At 38.8% G+C, this 17,552-nt stretch overlaps 1 protein-coding gene and 1 non-coding gene across 4 annotated transcripts in view; one reads left to right on the top strand and one right to left on the bottom strand.

Moving 5' to 3' along the window:
* The window catches only part of LOC139740059 (speract receptor-like), a 527,367-nt gene that overhangs the window by 254,224 nt on the left and 255,591 nt on the right, over positions 1 to 17,552 (bottom strand). For all 3 annotated transcript variants that reach the window (XM_071650652.1, XM_071650650.1, XM_071650653.1), the window contains one exon: positions 14,865 to 15,003. In XM_071650652.1, the coding sequence (XP_071506753.1) occupies positions 14,865 to 15,003 (139 nt within the window). The remainder of the gene's footprint in view (positions 1 to 14,864; positions 15,004 to 17,552) is intronic.
* Positions 8,288 to 8,360, top strand: Trnas-gga (transfer RNA serine (anticodon GGA)). The gene has a single exon. It is a non-coding gene; the product is annotated as a tRNA-Ser (tRNA).

Here is a 17,552-nt window from a genome sequence, read left to right as displayed (position 1 = left end):
CGTAGAATTCGTACGTTTTTCGTAAGAATGCCTTGAGTTAAGGCTCGGTCAAAAATGCCTTTACGAACTGGTACGAACGCCGTACGAACGATTTTGAAACGATTTCGTAAGATCTTCTTAAGAAGGCCGTACGAAACCAGCGTTCGTAGACCATTCGTAGACCGTTCGTAAGTTCGTAGCCTGGTCGATGGTCTTGTCCAAGATTTTTTTTAACTTCGTACGAACCCCTCTTTTCGTAAGACGGCCGTATGAACGTCGTACGAACATTGTAAGAACTACGCAAGATTTTTTAGGATCAAGAGACAATTCTAGAAGCCTTAAAATATACAAAAAATTGTGAAATCTTCTTACGAATGATTTAAGAGTGCCGTGAGTTGCAGGTACGACCAATTTACGACAAAAAGAAATCGTAAGATGCCCGTAGGTCTGACGAAAGAATAACTCAAGGCATTCTTACGAATAATTTACGAATTCTACGGCCATTGTATAACTGAAAATCCTTTCATTTCTCTAAAAGGTCTTAAGTTGTTCTTGCGAATTAAAAAGCGTTCGTACGAAATTCGTAAGAAGGCCGTAAGAATCTGTGTCCCATCTACGAATCTCTACGAATTCCAGAATTCGTAAGAACAGTAACATTCGCATCGTTCGTACAGAGCTTTGTGACCGTAGCTTTATTCTTTCGTTAGACTTACGGCCATCTTACGAAAGACGTAAGAGCCCTCTATGAACAACTTAAGACGTTCTTACAATCATCGTAAGAATTTAAGGCTTCTAGAATTGTCTCTCGATCCTACAAAATCTTGCGTAGTTCTTACAATGTTTGTACGACGTTCCTACTCCCGCCTTACGAAGAGAGGGTTTTGTACGAAGTTAAAATAAAATCTTGGACAAGACCATCGACCAGGCTACGAACTTACGAACGGTCTACGAACGCTGGTTTCGTACGGCCTTCTTAAGAAAATGTTACGAAATTGTCTAAAAATCGTTCGTACGGCGTTCGTAGCAGTTCGTAAATGAATTTGTGACCGAGCCTTTAGTTACTCTACTTTTTCATATATGTATTGGATCGAAATTAGAAGCAGAGCATAATTTAATATTTTTTACAGTCACAGGTGCCACTACTTTGACTAGGCACGGTATTGACGTTTAGTAGGAGTTTCAATATAATTACTTTCTGTGCATTTATTTAATACATCTCTGTTTTTATTTTTGTTTTCTCCATAACAAACGCATGGGATTTATCTGTTAAGCTCCCTTGTAGTGTTTTTCGTTCATAGTTTTGTGGCATGGCGCTCTGAAATGAAATATAAAATCCCCAAAATGGTTACCTCAATACCAAAAGACTTGAGCCATGCAGTCAAAGGAGAGTTGAGCCATGGCTCAACTCTCTTCTGACTGCATGGCCCAACTCTCCTCAAGGTGGCTATTTTTAAATTTCCCTAAATGTATCGAAATCAGCAAATCAAACATTCATCAAATTTAACAAAATGAAAGACTACAATGGAAACTAGAACAAACATAAATTACTGACTAACCAATTGCTGGCACGTGAGTAATAGAAGGGGTGATACCTGAAATTAAGAAGTTGACTTTTTGCTGTATTATGATGTTTTTCGTGTCCTGTGTTTTTGTTATTCTGCAACACCTCTGCTTGCTTGTGCTAAAGTGACAGAGATGTTTTACACTTCCAACAGAGGGCGCAAGTGCTTGCACCTGTGAACTCTATAGGGCTCACACCTGTACATAAAATGAAATGTCCCAGACTCTTCACAAATTCGTTCCAAAGATACCAAAATAAATGAAGAAAAAAATTAATTAAAAATCAATAATGCAGTTTGGCAAAAAAAACTGAATAGCTGGAGATATCGATATCTTCTACTAACTGCATTTTGGTTGGAAGATGAAAGCTTTTCTCATGGAATTTGAAGGGACTATATTTCATTAGGTGCATGTACAGAAAATAGGTGATTTTTTGAGTGAAAAGAACTCGTAGTCTGGCTTTGCGGACCCTTGGACAGAGTTTGAGCTGAAGAACCCGCCTTGGGAATTTGATGGATGAAAGGGTATATCTCACTTATCCAGGTTAGTGAAGATCAAACACCTCATTTTCCCACCTATTTTAGAGATTTTTTTGAATTTTGAATTCTAACACACGTCTCTATGGGGAATTATTTACCCGTGTGAGCCCTATAGAGAATGCATGTAATCCACACAAGTCAATGGGAAGTAAGCATTCCATACAAGTTCTGCTGGTTTATGTTGATCTATTCTGTCAAATCTCTCCCTCACTTCCCCCTCCTTCCACCTCTCCTTCCCCCGCCCCCCACCCCCTCCTCTACCCCCCCCCCCAACTCTGCTTAACTACAATTTGTTTTCTTATTATGTTCTTGTGGTACTAGATATTAGTACATAGCAGTCATTAGTATAACACAACTTTGAATGATCGTTGTATTTCAATGCATTTCTTTGTTTTGGCTACCACTGAAACAGCTCAAAATACATAAGGTTAATATGTTTGATAACTCAAAGTCTTTTACAGTACTTTGTAGGTAATAAGGTGATGATGACAACCTTTTAATTAAGGATAACTGCCTGCATCTATGTATTCATCTTATGAAGAATTAATCAATACTGCAAGATTTATTTTTGAAAAAACCCCAAAGGGCATCATTTTCAAATGTGTCCCTTTGAGAAGCTTCACAACCCTTAAATGTGCATTTTCTCATATGATGTAGGGCAACAATCAACAAAAACACATATATGATGTTAAAAACTCACTTAAGAAATATGACCTCTACTAAAGGGCTCACACCTGTAAATAAAAAGGAATGTCCCAGACCCCTTCACAAATTCGTACCAAAGATACCAAAATAAATGAAGAAAAAAATTAATTAAAAATCAATAATGCAGTTTGGCAAAAAACTGAATAGCTGGAGATATCGATATCTTCTACTAACTGCATTTTGGTTGGAAGATGAAAGCTTTTCTCATGGAATTTGAAGGGACTATATTTCATTAGGTGCATGTACAGAAAATAGGTGATTTTTTTAGTGAAAAGAACTCGTTGTCTGGCTTTGCGGACCCTTGGACAGAGTTTGAGCTGAAGAACCCGCCTTGGGAATTTGATGGATGAAAGGGTATATCTCACTTATCCAGGTTAGTGAAGATCAAACACCTCATTTTCCCACCTATTTTAGAGATTTTTTTGAATTTTGAATTCTAACACACGTCTCTATGGGGAATTATTTACCCGTGTGAGCCCTATAGAGAATGCATGTAATCCACACAAGTCAATGGGAAGTAAGCATTCCATACAAGTTCTGCTGGTTTATGTTGATCTATTCTGTCAAATCTCTCCCTCACTTCCCCCTCCTTCCACCTCTCCTTCCCCCGCCCCCTCACCCCCTCCTCTACCCCCCCAACTCTGCTTAACTACAATTTGTTTTCTTATTATGTTCTTGTGGTACTAGATATTAGTACATAGCAGTCATTAGTATAACACAACTTTGAATGATTGTTGTATTTCAATGCATTTCTTTGTTTTGGCTACCACTGAAACAGCTCAAAATACATAAGGTTAATATGTTTGATAAATCAAAGTCTTTTACAGTACTTTGTAGGTAATAAGGTGATGATGATAACCTCTTAATTAAGGATAACTGCCTGCATCTATGTATTCATCTTATGAAGAATTAATCAATACTGCAAGATTTATTTTTGAAAAAACCCCAAAGGGCATCATTTTCAAAAGTGTCCCTTTGAGAAGCTTCACAACCCTTTAATGTGCAATTTCTCATATGATGTAGGGGCAAATATCACCAAAAACACATTTATGATGTTAAAAATCAATTAAGAAATATGACCTCTATATTTATACAGAGAATGCACGTAATGCACACATGTCAATGGGAAGTATCCATCCCATACAAGTTCTGCTGGTTTATGTTGATCTATTCTGTCAAATCTCTCCCTCCCTCCCCCTCCTTCCACTATAATCAATCTATAATACAATGGAATGTCCCAGACCCCTTCACAAATTCGTACCAAAGATACCAAAATAAATGAAGAAAAAAATTAATCAAAAATCAATGATGTAGTTTGGCAAAAAACTGAATAGCTGTAGATATTGAGTATGAATTCCTCTACAAATTGCATTTTGGTTGGAAGATGAACGCTTTTCTGGTGGAATTTGAGGGGACTATATTTCATTGGGTACGTGTACGGAAAATGGGTGATTTTTTGAGTGACAAGAACTCGTAGTCTGGCTTTGCGGCCCCCTGGACAGAATTTGAACTGAAGAATCCACCCTGAAAATTTGATGGATGAAAGGGTATATCTAACTTATCCAGGTTAGTGAAGCTGAAACACCTCATTTCTCCCAGCTATTTTACATAATTTTTTGAAATTTGATTTTTAACACACATCCCTATGGGGAAATATTTATGGGTGTGAGCCCTATAGAGGATGCATGCAATGCACACAAGTCTATGGGAAGTATTCATCCCATACAAACTCTGCTGGTTTATGTTGATCCATTGTGTCAGATCTCTTCCTCCCTCCCCCTTCCCCTTCCTACCCCCCCTCTACCTCTCTCCTCTACCCCCCAACTCTGTTTGGCTACAATTTGTTTTCTTATTATGTTGTTGTGGTATAGATAGGTCTTTGTACATAGCAGTCATCAGTATCACACAACTTTGAATGACTGTGTTATTTTAATGTATTTCTTTGTCTGGCTACCACTGAAACAGGTCAAAATTCATAAAGTTAGTCTGTTTGACAAAACAAAGTCTTTTCAAGTATTTTGTAGGCAACAATGTGATGATGACACCCCCATAATCAAAGATTACTGCCTGCATCTAGGTATTCATCTTATGAAGAATTGATCAACACTACATTTTTATTTTTTTTAAAAACCTCAAAGGGCTTGAGTTTCAAAAGTGTCCCTTTGAGAAGCTTTATAACCCTTGAATGTGTAATTTCCCATATGATGTAGGTGCAAATATCATCAAAAACACATTTATGATGTTTAAAAGTCAAATGAGAGATATGACCTCCACTATAGAGGATGCATGCAATGCACACAAGTCTATGGGAAGTATTCATCCCATACAAACTCTGCTGGTTTATGTTGATCTATTGTGTCAGATCTCTTCCTCCCTCCCCCTTCCCCTTCCTACCCCCACTCTACCTCTCTCCTCTACCCCCCCCCCAACTCTGTTTGGCTACAATTTGTTTTCTTATTATGTTGTTGTAGTATAGATAGATCTTTGTACATAGCAGTCATCAGTATCACACAACTTTGAATGACTGTGTTATTTTAATGTATTTCTTTGTTTGGCTACCACTGAAACAGGTCAAAATTCATAAAGTTAGTCTGTTTGACAAAACAAAGTCTTTTCAAGTATTTTGTAGGCAATAATGTGATGATGACACCCCCATAATCAAAGATTACTGCCTGCATCTAGGTATTCATCTTATGAAGAATTGATCAACACTACATTTTTATTTTTTTAAAAAACCTCAAAGGGCTTGAGTTTCAAAAGTGTCCCTTTGAGAAGCTTTATAACCCTTGAATGTGTAATTTCCCATATGATGTAGGTGCAAATATCATCAAAAACACATTTATGATGTTTAAAAGTCAAATGAGAAATATGATCTCCACTATAGGGCTCACACCCGTAAATACAATGGAATGTCCCAGACCCCTTCACAAATTCGTACTAAAGATACCAAAATAAATGAAGAAAAAAATTAATTAAAAATCAATGATGTAGTTTGGCAAAAAACTGAATAGCTGTAGATATTGAGTATGAATTCCTCTACAAATTGCATTTTGGTTGGAAGATGAAAGCTTTTCTGCTGGAATTTGAGGCGACTACATTTCATTGGGTACGTGTACGGAAAATAGGTGATTTTTTGAGTGACAAGAACTCGTAGTCTGGCTTTGCGGCCCCCTGGACAGAATTTGAACTGAAGAATCCACCCTGAAAATTTGATGGATGAAAGGGTATATCTAACTTATTCATGTTAGTGAAGCTGGAACACCTCATTTCTCCCAGCTATTTTACATAATTTTGTGAAATTTGATTTTTAACACACATCCCTATGGGGAAATATTTACGGGTGTGAGCCCTATAGAGATTGTAAATAATTTTGCCTCGTCCAATATGTTTATGATTTTTTCAAATAATTTAATGTGTAATCTGTTATAGGCAAGTTTATTAAAGAACCAAGAACCGGGGACAACAAAACTGGAATGCGCAATCCCAAAATTCGGGTTGCCTAAACTCTTCTAGTTTTTTTTTTTACTATCGTTATATTCTATGTAAAGATAGCACCTGAAATGCCATCGGTATTTCTGCGCAAAACTAATGCTCGAATTCCCTATGTATTTCTTCGCTATACTAACGCTCGAATTTACAGTTAAATTTCAGCGCAAAATTAATGCTCGAATTCCCTGTGTATTTCTGCGCTAAACTAACGCTCGAATTCACAGTTGAATTTCAGCGCAAAACTAATGCTCGGATATCCTGTGTATTTCTAAGCTCTACTAACGCTCGAATTCACTGTTCTGTGTATTGCTGCGCTCAACTAATGCTCGAATTCGCAGTGATTTTCTGCACTGAACTGACGCTCGAATTCCCTGTGTATTTCTGCTCTCAACTAACGCTCGAATTCACAGTTGGACTTCAGCACAAAACTAACGCTCGAATTCATGTGTATGTTTACACGAAACTATCGCTCTAATTCAGCTTTTAATTTCTACACTCAACTAGCGCTCGAATTCCATCTCAATTTCTCCAGAAAACTAAAGCCTAAATTCACTGTTGATTTTCTGCACAAAACTAATGCTCGAAAACAAATGATTTTTTTTTTCGGAAGAAAGTTTCTTATTCTCGAATAAATATATCTTATTCTCGAATTCACAGTGATCTTCTGCACTAAACTGACACTCGAATTCCCTGTGTATTTCGGCGCTAAACTAACGCTCGAATTCACAGTTGAATTCCAGCGCAAAACTAACGCTCGAATTCCCTGTGAATTACTGATATCACATATTCGAATTGGTTATATCAATAATTCATTTTGTGATATCACAAAATGGAATTTGTGATATCAGAATATCCGATTTTAGATATCACAAATAAGAATTCTTGATATCATAAACTAAAATTAGTTACATCACAAATTCGAATTTGTGATATTAAAAATTCATTTTGTGATATCACAAATTCATTCAGTGATATCACAAATTCAATTTTTTGATATCTCGAATTGACTTTGTGATATCAAGAATGGATTTCGTGATATTACAAATTTCATTTCTTGATATTACAAATCAATTTCTTGTGCTACACTTACGGGAATTTGTGATATCACAAATTGAATTCGTGATATCAAAAATTTTATTTGTTGATATCACAAAATGGAATTTGTGATATAAGAAAATAACTTTAAATAGTGAAAAGGCTTGCCATACGTCCACCTCCATCGAGCGTTAGCTCACCACCCTTCGCTTCTTCTACCCGAGCGAGAGTATGCGGATACACGGGTAAATAATTCCCCGTAGAGACGTGTGTTAAAATTCAAAATTCAAAAAACCCTGCAAAATAGCTGGGAGAAATGAAATGTTTCGTCTTCACTAACCTGGATAAGTGAGATATACCCTTTCGTCCATCAAACTCCCAAGGCGGGTTCTTCAGCTCATACTCTGTCCAAGGGTCCGCAAAGCTGGACTACGAGTTCTTTTCACTCAAAAAAATCACCAACTTTCTGTACATGCACCCAATGAAATATAGTCCCTTTAAATTCCCTGAGAAAAGCTTGTATCTTCCAACCAAAATGCAGTTGGTAGAGGAATTCATACTCAATATCTTCATAAGATGAATAATTAGGTACAGGCAGTAATCCTTGATAAAGGGGGTATCATCATCACCTTATTGCCTACAAAGTGCTGTAATAGACTTTGATTTATCAAAACAGATTAACTTTATGTATTTTGAGCTGTTTCAGTGGTAGCCAAAACAAAGAAATACATTAAAATACCACAATCATTCAAAGTTGTGCGATATTGATGACTACTATACGTAGTAAGATCTACCACAAGAACACAATTGATCAGTGTTTTAGCAGTAGCCATGATAAAAGAAATCATGGGCGTACATACTCGAGCAGGATTCGATTCATGAAATTCTTCCGTCGACGGAAGAATTTTATGAATTTGAATAATTACGCAGTACCTGCTGCATGCTATAAGGATTAGAACCAACACTTGCTGTCGGGTGGAAGCTCGGTGGTCTAGTGGAGATGACGCCTGTCCGGAGATCAGGAGGTCGTAGGTTCGAATCCTGCTCGAGTATGTACGCCCATGATTCCTTTTATCATGGCTACTACTAAAACACTGATCAATTCAGTGCTTGTTTACGTCGATATAGGGCAAATTGTCAATTAGTCGCAATGAAAACATCTCAACGGAAAAATTTCATGAATTTGAAGAATTCTTCTTATAGATCTGCCGATTTGATATAAAGGTTTTCCCGGTCAATTTCATACTTTTGTCATTCAACTTCCTAATCCGAGCATTCGATTTAACGCATTCCACGCTCGCAGCACTGAATCAGCAATCAAATTCAAAATCCGGTCATTCGAATTCACTATCTGAGCATTCAAATTCACTATCGGAGCATTCAAATTCACTGTCGGATCAGTCAAATTCACTATCGGTGAATTCAAATTTAAGAGAGGAGCACGCATTTCAGCAATGAGCATTCAAATTCATGTAAAGCTGGCGACGGAATTTCGTCGGTCATTCAAATTCGTGAATAGGCAACCATGTTCCACATAACTGCATTCAATTTAAAAGAGGTCCTGATTTAGTTAGTTTGGGGCCGTGTATGTGTGTTTTTTTCATTTAGCTTTGAACACATTTCGATTTATGATGAAGATTATCTATTTTGCTGTAGAGGTCCACCACGAAAAGGAATATACAGTCACATGTCCCTCGGATAGGACATAAAATGGAGGTGGCATGTGTGACAGAGTCACAACTCATGCACGTGAAAGATCCCACTTCATTTATTCATCGCAAACAGCAGGGTGTTTAACCCGGTGAAGTGGTCTCACCTTACATCCAACTGGACCCCATGGAAGACCAGCTATTGCAGCTAAATGTGGGCTATCCAGCCATATCCTTAGATGGAAAAATGAAACAAACAAATAAACAAACAAACACACAAACAAACACATATTAGGCACTGTATAGGACTACTGACGAGCATAATACGCAAGGTTGGTTGACACCTTCGGGGAAAAAACGATTTCGACTACATTGAAACTGATAACATGAACATTGTGTACGTCTTGTTTATTGTTTATTGGTATCTTATTGGTTTACATTTGCGGGACTCTGTGAGATCATTGTGTGTCACTTTGTCTTTATATTGATACATTGTCATTATGTGGTTAGTGTTGGGGAGTTGTCAGCATGCAGGATCATCAAGAAAGATGATTAGATTGTCGTTGTGTTGTTTGGATGCACTACTGATTGGACCTTACAATCTAAAATTTATTGAGATAAAAAACAAAGAACACATGAACAGAGAACAATGTAGAACCTTTAAACAATCATAATTACACTTCATGCAAGCCTTCATTGGTTGTGTATGCCCTTTCTCTTTTTTTTAAAAGTCCATTCCATTTTTCTCGTTAGATTGTTTGCACGGAGTATGAACTTGATCGCCTAAAAATGAAATTGAACGCTCCAAACAAGCTCATCGGGACTATCAAATGACTATCGCGTGAATTTGAATGCACGAGTAGGAAATGTAATGCTGGCATTTGAAAATTGAACGCCCAATCGTGAATTTGATTTGACGAAAACAAAATAGAACTCCCATAAATGAAATTGATCGCTCGGATTCTGAATTTGAATGCCCGAATATTCTCGCGTGCGTGCGCTGTGGGAATTTGATTGCACATTAATGAATTTGATTGACAAAAGTATGAAATTGACCGGGAAAACCTATATTATACTGGGACAAATTTATTGTCCATTTCGGATTTTCATTGATTGTTTGATTTCTTTTTTAATTTTGCTTTGGCTAGGCCCCCGAAGGAAAAGCTGATGGCAGCGCACACCAACCAACCCTCCCGGCCCGAGAGTGATGCCAACCCGTATTCTGATATCGAAGCGTTGAAACGCTACAGGAACTGGTTGACCTTACTCTAGCTGACATAAAACAGTCTACAGTGCCGTTCTGATTGCACTTAAAATAATGTGTTTTTTATTTTGGTTTGAAAAACATGCTGTTATTTCGAAATTTTTACTGTGAGAACAGAATAACGCGGGGGTTTTTTTCGAGATATTTGGGTCGCAATCCAAAACGGCCAAATTTGTACATTTTTTTTTGTGTGCACAAAGACGAGAATTTGAGCTGTGAGAACGGTGACCGCAAAAAGATTTAAAAAAAAATTCCACAATGCACCGCGCATGTCACTCCTTGCTATTATGTCTACCCTGATGTGGCCTACCTCGGTATATTGAATTGGCCTTGAGACGTAGACTAGTAACCTAACCATTCATAACATGCGCAGGTCAGCTTTTCATAAATACTCACGACCTTTTTTTTTCTCCACAGTGAGAACGCTGAATCAAAACGACGCGACTCTGACCACAACCCAAATTTCGAAATTTTTCATTGAGAACGGAATACATTTCGCGCTCGTGTTCTTCAGTCTACGAGAAATTGGACGCCCTAAAGCTCGATGTAACCTCAATTAATGGTAAGCTTTCAGAATCAGTAGCCTCGGTCTTCAGGAACTTTGGATGCGTTTATCTAAGGCTACGTTCATGCGAAACTAGAATTGCGTTCCTAAACGCGTTTAGTTCCTAAACGTGTTTAGTTGCGTTGCGTTCATGCGATTTTTCCATTTAAACGCGTTTCAAACGCCGATCTGAAACGCGGAAAAAAGGGCGTTTTGAATCATGATTCTGCCAGAATCCCAATTGCATAAGCCGCATGAAAGTAACCGTGATTTCAATCATGATTCTATGACGTCATTGTGCGCTGTGCGCATGCGTGTCTCACTGGGTATCCCACAGCTTCTGGTTCTGTTCGCGCGCTTGTGCACGTCTTACGAACCTTGTGTTTCGGTACGATACCTGCACTAGTTTGTATACACCAACGCCATACATGGATTCTATGCTAGTATCTAGCTGTTTATTATAATAATACAAGTAATTACTCTCCGATTGAGTTGATAATAGTAATGACTGCAGCTGTTATACCAAAGGAAACAATTGGACAGACGAAGAATTGAGATTATTCCTCGATCTGTGGGCAGAGCCTGAATGCCACAGCGAATTAGAAGGTATTCACCGAAATAAAAACATATACAATAAACTCACTGCATGAACGCTCTTCCGGGGAGACCGTGATTTGAAACGCCGTTTTGAATCATGATTCATTTTTGTGATTCTGGCTACGAAATTCGCATGAACGCACCCTAACTTGAGGGAGAGAATCACGTTTCAAAACGCGTTTGGAATGGTGTTTGCGAACGTGGTTTGAAACGCTATTCTGGGGGTGCTGCGTTTATCTAACCATCATGCAATCGCGATTCGAGTGTTGTCACTGCGCAACTACTTTGTTCGATCCGGGAAGTAAAGGTCAACTGCGAACCAGCAAACATGCTTCATCAGTCACACACAAATAAAGGGTAGAGAGCACAACCGGAAACAGCTGGGATTTGACCTTGAGATATAAACGCGTTTCAAAACGGCACTGCTTTAGGCTGCGTTCATGCGAAACTAGAATTGCGTTTCTAAACACGTTTAGTCGCTAAACGTGTTTAGTTGCGTTGCGTTCATGCGATTTTTCCATTTAAACGCGTTTCAAAACGCCGATCTGAAACGCGGAAAAAGGGGCGTTTTGAATCATGATTCTGCCAGAATCACGATCGCAGAAACCGCATGAACGCAACCGTGATTTCAATCATGATTCTATGACGTCATTGTGCGTTGTGCGCATGCGTGTCTCGAGTGGTATCCCACAGCTTCTTGCTCTGTTCGCGCGCTTGTGTACGTCTTATGAATCGTGTGTTTCGGTACCATACTTGCACTTATTTGTTTACATCAACGCCATACACCGATTCTATGCTAGTATCTAACGTTAGCTGTGTAAAATAATACATGTAATTACTCTCCGATTGAGTTGATAAAAGTAATGGCTGCAGCGCTGTGTCTACCTAAGGAAACAATTGGAGAGACGAAGAATTAGGATTATTCCCTTCTGTGGGAAGAGCCAAAATGTTACACCTTAGTACTGGAAAGTATTCACCGAAATTAAAACGTAAAGGCCTATAATAAACTGACTGATCAGTTGGCATTTAGGAGGTCTGGCTCGAGTTGCAGAAACTGCGCAGTGCGCTGCGCAATGGCAAAGGATGAGCAGAGCCAGAATCAGCGTTGCGAAAGCCCGCATGAACGCTTTTCCGCTGAGACCGTGATTTGAAACGCCGTTTTGAATCATGATTCATGTTTGTGATTCTGGCTACGAAATTCGCATGAACGCGGCCTTACTCACAGAACGACGATCGTGGTCTCAAACGCGTTTCAAAACGCCGCGCCGTTTCTAAACGCGTTTAAAAACACGGTTGCGTTTATCTAGCCCCTGAAAATGCCTCAAATGCGTTTAGGATCGTGATTCTGCCTCAAAAATTTTTTTAGATATTGTTAAACTTATCGAAATTGAACAGAGGAAGCTTCCCGCAATAGTAAATAGCATGGCTGACGAGATCACTGTGAACTTATTAGACAGGCTGACAGCTATGGAGATTCCTGGCGGACGGTATAATCTCGTCTTCTATTGAATAACGGAGCTCTGAATAAACAAGTGGTTCAGGTTCGACAGCGTAACGTTTCTTTGCATCAGCCCATCCGACGCCGCCATTTTGATGGCCAACGCCCATCGGCTCTCTTGCCGCTGTGTGTCTATACGAACTAAATTTCATATAACATACGGTATTCGTTTACCAATCTCTTGTTGACCTGTTGTTTTTTTCAAAGGTAGTGAAACTCACGTAAAATGTTGACAATATGCTATCATCAACTTACAACTGAGAAAGAACTCAAACATGATTGTGGAGGTGGAGGAAGGTTTCATCTTGATGTTGTGTTTTTTTTTTTGCATGGGGACGGAGGGGTCGGCCTCATAGGGGTGGTTGCGGGGTGTGGAAATGTTGGGGAGTGGGGCGATTTAGGTGCTTTGTGTCGTGTGGGTATGGGCGGCTCTCCGTTCAGTTTGAACCCAGGGATCCGCCCGTTTCTTTTTTTTTATCTCCCGGGCTTTTCCTCGAGCCTGTTCTCAGTGTATATTGAGAGTGGTGCGTTTTCCCGTGTCTCTCTCTGCGAATGAGGTCTGTCTGTGCCCGGATATAATTGAGAAGGGTGATACTTGTGTTTGAGACGGGTGGAGAGCTGCTCGGCACCTGCGTCGTGCATGGGTTGCCGGTATGTCTTGCTCTTTGTGCTTTTGCATTGTGTTGCTTTCTTGCGTGTCCGATTTCTTGATAGTTTGCCACTAGACTAGCTTGGTCCCCAGGGAGTTACGAGAGAATCGAACACCACGGTTGATTTCTTTTTCCTTTGAAGACTTTTTCTAGTCTCCCTAATTGCGGCAAAGTAGTGGAGACTATCCCCCCCCCCCCCCGAAGTCTAGACGTCTCCGCGACCTTGCCGCGAGCCATGGCGACCTACCAGTGGAGATGTGGTGACGTCACGGAGAGGTCTTCTTGAATGAGAAGACGTCTCGGAAACGTAGCGACTTTCGTAACGTCTTTTGTGAATAAGCTGTCATCTGGTCTGAAGACGTCACTTACGAAGAACTGTTCACAAGATCCGATGTGTGTAAGTGATTGTGTGCCTACTTCGCACAGAATAGTCATGCACAATGGCTGTGAAATATCACACAGTGAGAGCTCTAGGAAGTTTCAGCGTTTCAGGTGCAGCGCAGATGAACGCTTTATCAACTATTCATGAATCTTAATGAAAATTTAATTCGGGGACGTTTCGATCATCATATGATACAATCACTTGAAGTGATCTGAATTATTTTTGCGTCGGAAGAAGCTTGAATCATTCTAGTAGCGTAATAGATTTTTCGTATATTGATGTGATTCATTTCAGTGAATATCAACATTTTTCAAAGAAAGAATGAAGCTACATTGCATAAGAAATGGCACGCCCCCTAAAAACACAACAACACCCTATAACAACAGTTACGGCATCGAATTAGTTTTTATTGCAACATGATTGTTGCAATATGAGGGCAGGATATGACTTCATGTCGATTTACGTTCTTTTCGGAGCATGTCACTTTACTCTATGAGAAAGATTAGTTTGCAGTGAGCATATTGAACTTTATTTATGTGATTCTAAGTGTTATTTTTGGACTGGTGCTGCACTGTTTCAAAGACTTCTTAGGAGAAACTACACGATGTACAGGTTGGTCGGATCCACGTGCTTTCGGATATAAATGTCATCTGACGTGTTGGTGTAAATAGGATGATAAACGATTATTCTGATCAATATTTTCGTCATACAACAAGGGCAAACATTATAAACAATGTAAGGACATACAACTGGTTGAATTATACACATATTTTAATGCGCAATAACTGTGCATTTCACCTACAAAAATAAACGCAGTTTCCACCAATCTTTTCTACTCAAGGTCTGCAAAAACATAAATCTAGCAGGTCGATTTATTCTCACTAGTGATTGTTATAACGACGTGAAACAAACGGTAGCAAACAATCACAATTATTTGTAGGCAACTATTGCCTAACATAAAAAGGACACTCACTGTTGCGTTTCCTGCAGAGGATCCTCTTCATTATCTCCGTTCCATTACGGACATCTATGCCATCAGCAAGAGCTTCATTCAAGGCAGGTGCGTAAACGTTATATACGGCGTCATACAGATAGGCTGCCTCAATAGGAGTCTGAGAAGCGGGGAGATGAAACAAAAAGAAAAGATCATTTCTTTTTTGCTGATAAAACGAATAAAATTTTAAATTGAGAAAAAATCACTGCAGCAGTACTCTCAAAGCTCCTGTGGGAATCCATCAGGTAGGCGACCATAGGCTAAGTGACAACTTCAGATTTTAGGCCTACCTTTGTTTTATCGTCCGACCAATATTTTGTTGTTGGTCTACCCTATTTCGAGGGTGCTAATCCGGATGTGGGTGATACAACTCTTACCTCATTGAGGGTTGTAAAATATTTAATATGGCTGCTAAAAGGACAGCCAAAAAAAGTAAATTCCCCTTTATTTCGTTAAAAAATGTTAAAAAATGGGGAAAAATATGGCTTCACCTTATTTTGAGAGTGCTCAATCCGGACTCTGGTGGTGCAGCTCTTGCACCCTTGAGGGTTTTGAGATATTCAAGGTGGCCGCAAAAAAGGCAACCAAAATCTGAGATTCCTGTTTGTGTATCACCTTATAAATGGTGAAAATGAGTAAAAAAGATGACTTTAATACATTTTTAAGGGTTCTGCGACCTTGAGGTTTTTTTTTTTAGACATTTAAAATGACCACCAAAATCTGAAATTCCTCTATATATCCTCACAAGTTCTGAGCAAATAGTGCTGTTAAGAGATTCGGGAGATCAAACCAAGGGCGATAACGAATAATCTATAATTTCAGTCTAGAAGTTCATCTGAATGGGTACTTCATCCGAATATGGTGCTCAACTTTTGATCTCACTACATATTATTTACCTTCGGAATTTTCAACTGTTAACTCTACAACCGTCACTTTCTAGCGTGGCGGTATAAACTTCCTAAACTCTATGACGCGCTTATGAATCGTCACGTGATCAAAATGAAGACGGGTCATTCCGCAGAAGACGTCTGTAGCGTTGACGGCTGAAAATTCCGAATATAAATAGCGAGTGTTGAGACTAATTCTTAAACACCAAATTCAGTTTGTATTCTATATGCATTTCAGCTGAGGGAATTTGTCAAATCAGCCAAAATGGTATCCACAATGGCCGCCACAACGGTAATCTGTACCCAGTAATGCATGTCTCGTAGGATATTTTCACGCGTATTGAAAAGCTTGATATTAACATGCTCTTTGAGAGATGAACACAAAGAAATAAATAATTATTTTATTGTGCTAAGAAACATAAACATAAAAAAGACTGCAAAAAAGATGAAAACATAGAAGCAAAGATGGCTCCAAGGATGTGGTGTTTCCCTGCATTGGCTACTTTGCTTGTGTGACACATGCAAAAAAGAGTATCTTTAAAAAACTAGTCATTGACGACTAGGTAACAGATCAGTCAACATTCCACGGTTGTGGAAATTTGAATAAAGTTTTTCGGACTCCGTATAACTAAAAAATTGAAAGACATTCCTGCTTGTATTAGCACTTTGTACAAAATACTCTTTTAAACGAGTAGATTTCCCTGAAGTTGCAAACGGCCAAAATCAACCTTCTTTGGTTCATGCTGTTTTGTCCCAGCTTCCGTATGTTTGGTCCTTGTCCCTCTATCAACATGCATAAGCAAGAGCTTTCAACACATGATATTTATCTTATTCATAATGCTCGTGATCATTGGACAGTAATGTGCATTTGAGTTTTGTTGCAGATTTTGGCCCCGACCACAATATCAGAATTTGTTCACATATTCCTCCTTGTGCACAGCAATCTGCACTATTTGCTCACCATAATCCGGTAAGTCAGTCAGAACTTTGCAGCTATTTTTGTATGCCTCTTTGGCGCCATCAAAGTGTTGGTCATCTTTGTGCTATCAGGTCGTCTCTTTGAAAAAAGCAAATTTAAACCCAACTCTATCCTGCTGTCAAATGGTGTGCTAGCAATGAACCTTGCAAGACGACCAAAATGTAGTTGAATAATTGCATGATTATCATCTTTTGTTTTCTCTGCACGCAGAAGTGCTGAACACTCACCATCAATAGGCAGGACTTTCTCATTTTAATCATGATGCGATAGTGGTGAAGAGAAGGTTACTGAGACTACCGAGGATAAATCGTCTTAATCCATGAACGCTCACATTGGTTTGTTAGCTAATAATATTGGCGGTCATGTAGACATTGTTTACGACGCCAGTCAGGCTTTTATTTTTCAAACTTTATTTTCGTTCTTTTTTTCGCAAATGTATACGAGTGGTTGGAGAAAATACAGGTAACACGTCGTTAGAAACAACAATATCAGGTGGTAGTTAGTATTCCAGTACTGTCAAATATTATGATTATGCAGTATGCTTTAGGAATAACATATGTATCAATACACAGTGGTCATAATTGGAACCATTTCTAATGATATAATCAGAATATACCACATGTTTCATAAGAATACAATCATTTACACCAGCAGGTTACACAATTTACACGAGCCAAAATAGTATAACTTCATATCTTGGGAGCCATTTTGGTGGCCATTTCAAAAGCCATTTGGGTATCTTACTGGCAAAAAATGAAATAATCAATCATATCTTTGTGTTCGTCACTGTCAGCCTTTGAT

The sequence above is a fragment of the Diadema antillarum genome, unplaced genomic scaffold (genome assembly GCF_040938485.1).
Source record: "Diadema antillarum isolate AM-2024a unplaced genomic scaffold, OU_Dant_1.0 seq00000830_RagTag, whole genome shotgun sequence".
Lineage (NCBI taxonomy): Eukaryota > Metazoa > Echinodermata > Echinoidea > Diadematoida > Diadematidae > Diadema > Diadema antillarum.
Note: the sequence above shows the minus strand (reverse complement) of the source record. Positions and strands in the feature narration are given on the sequence as shown.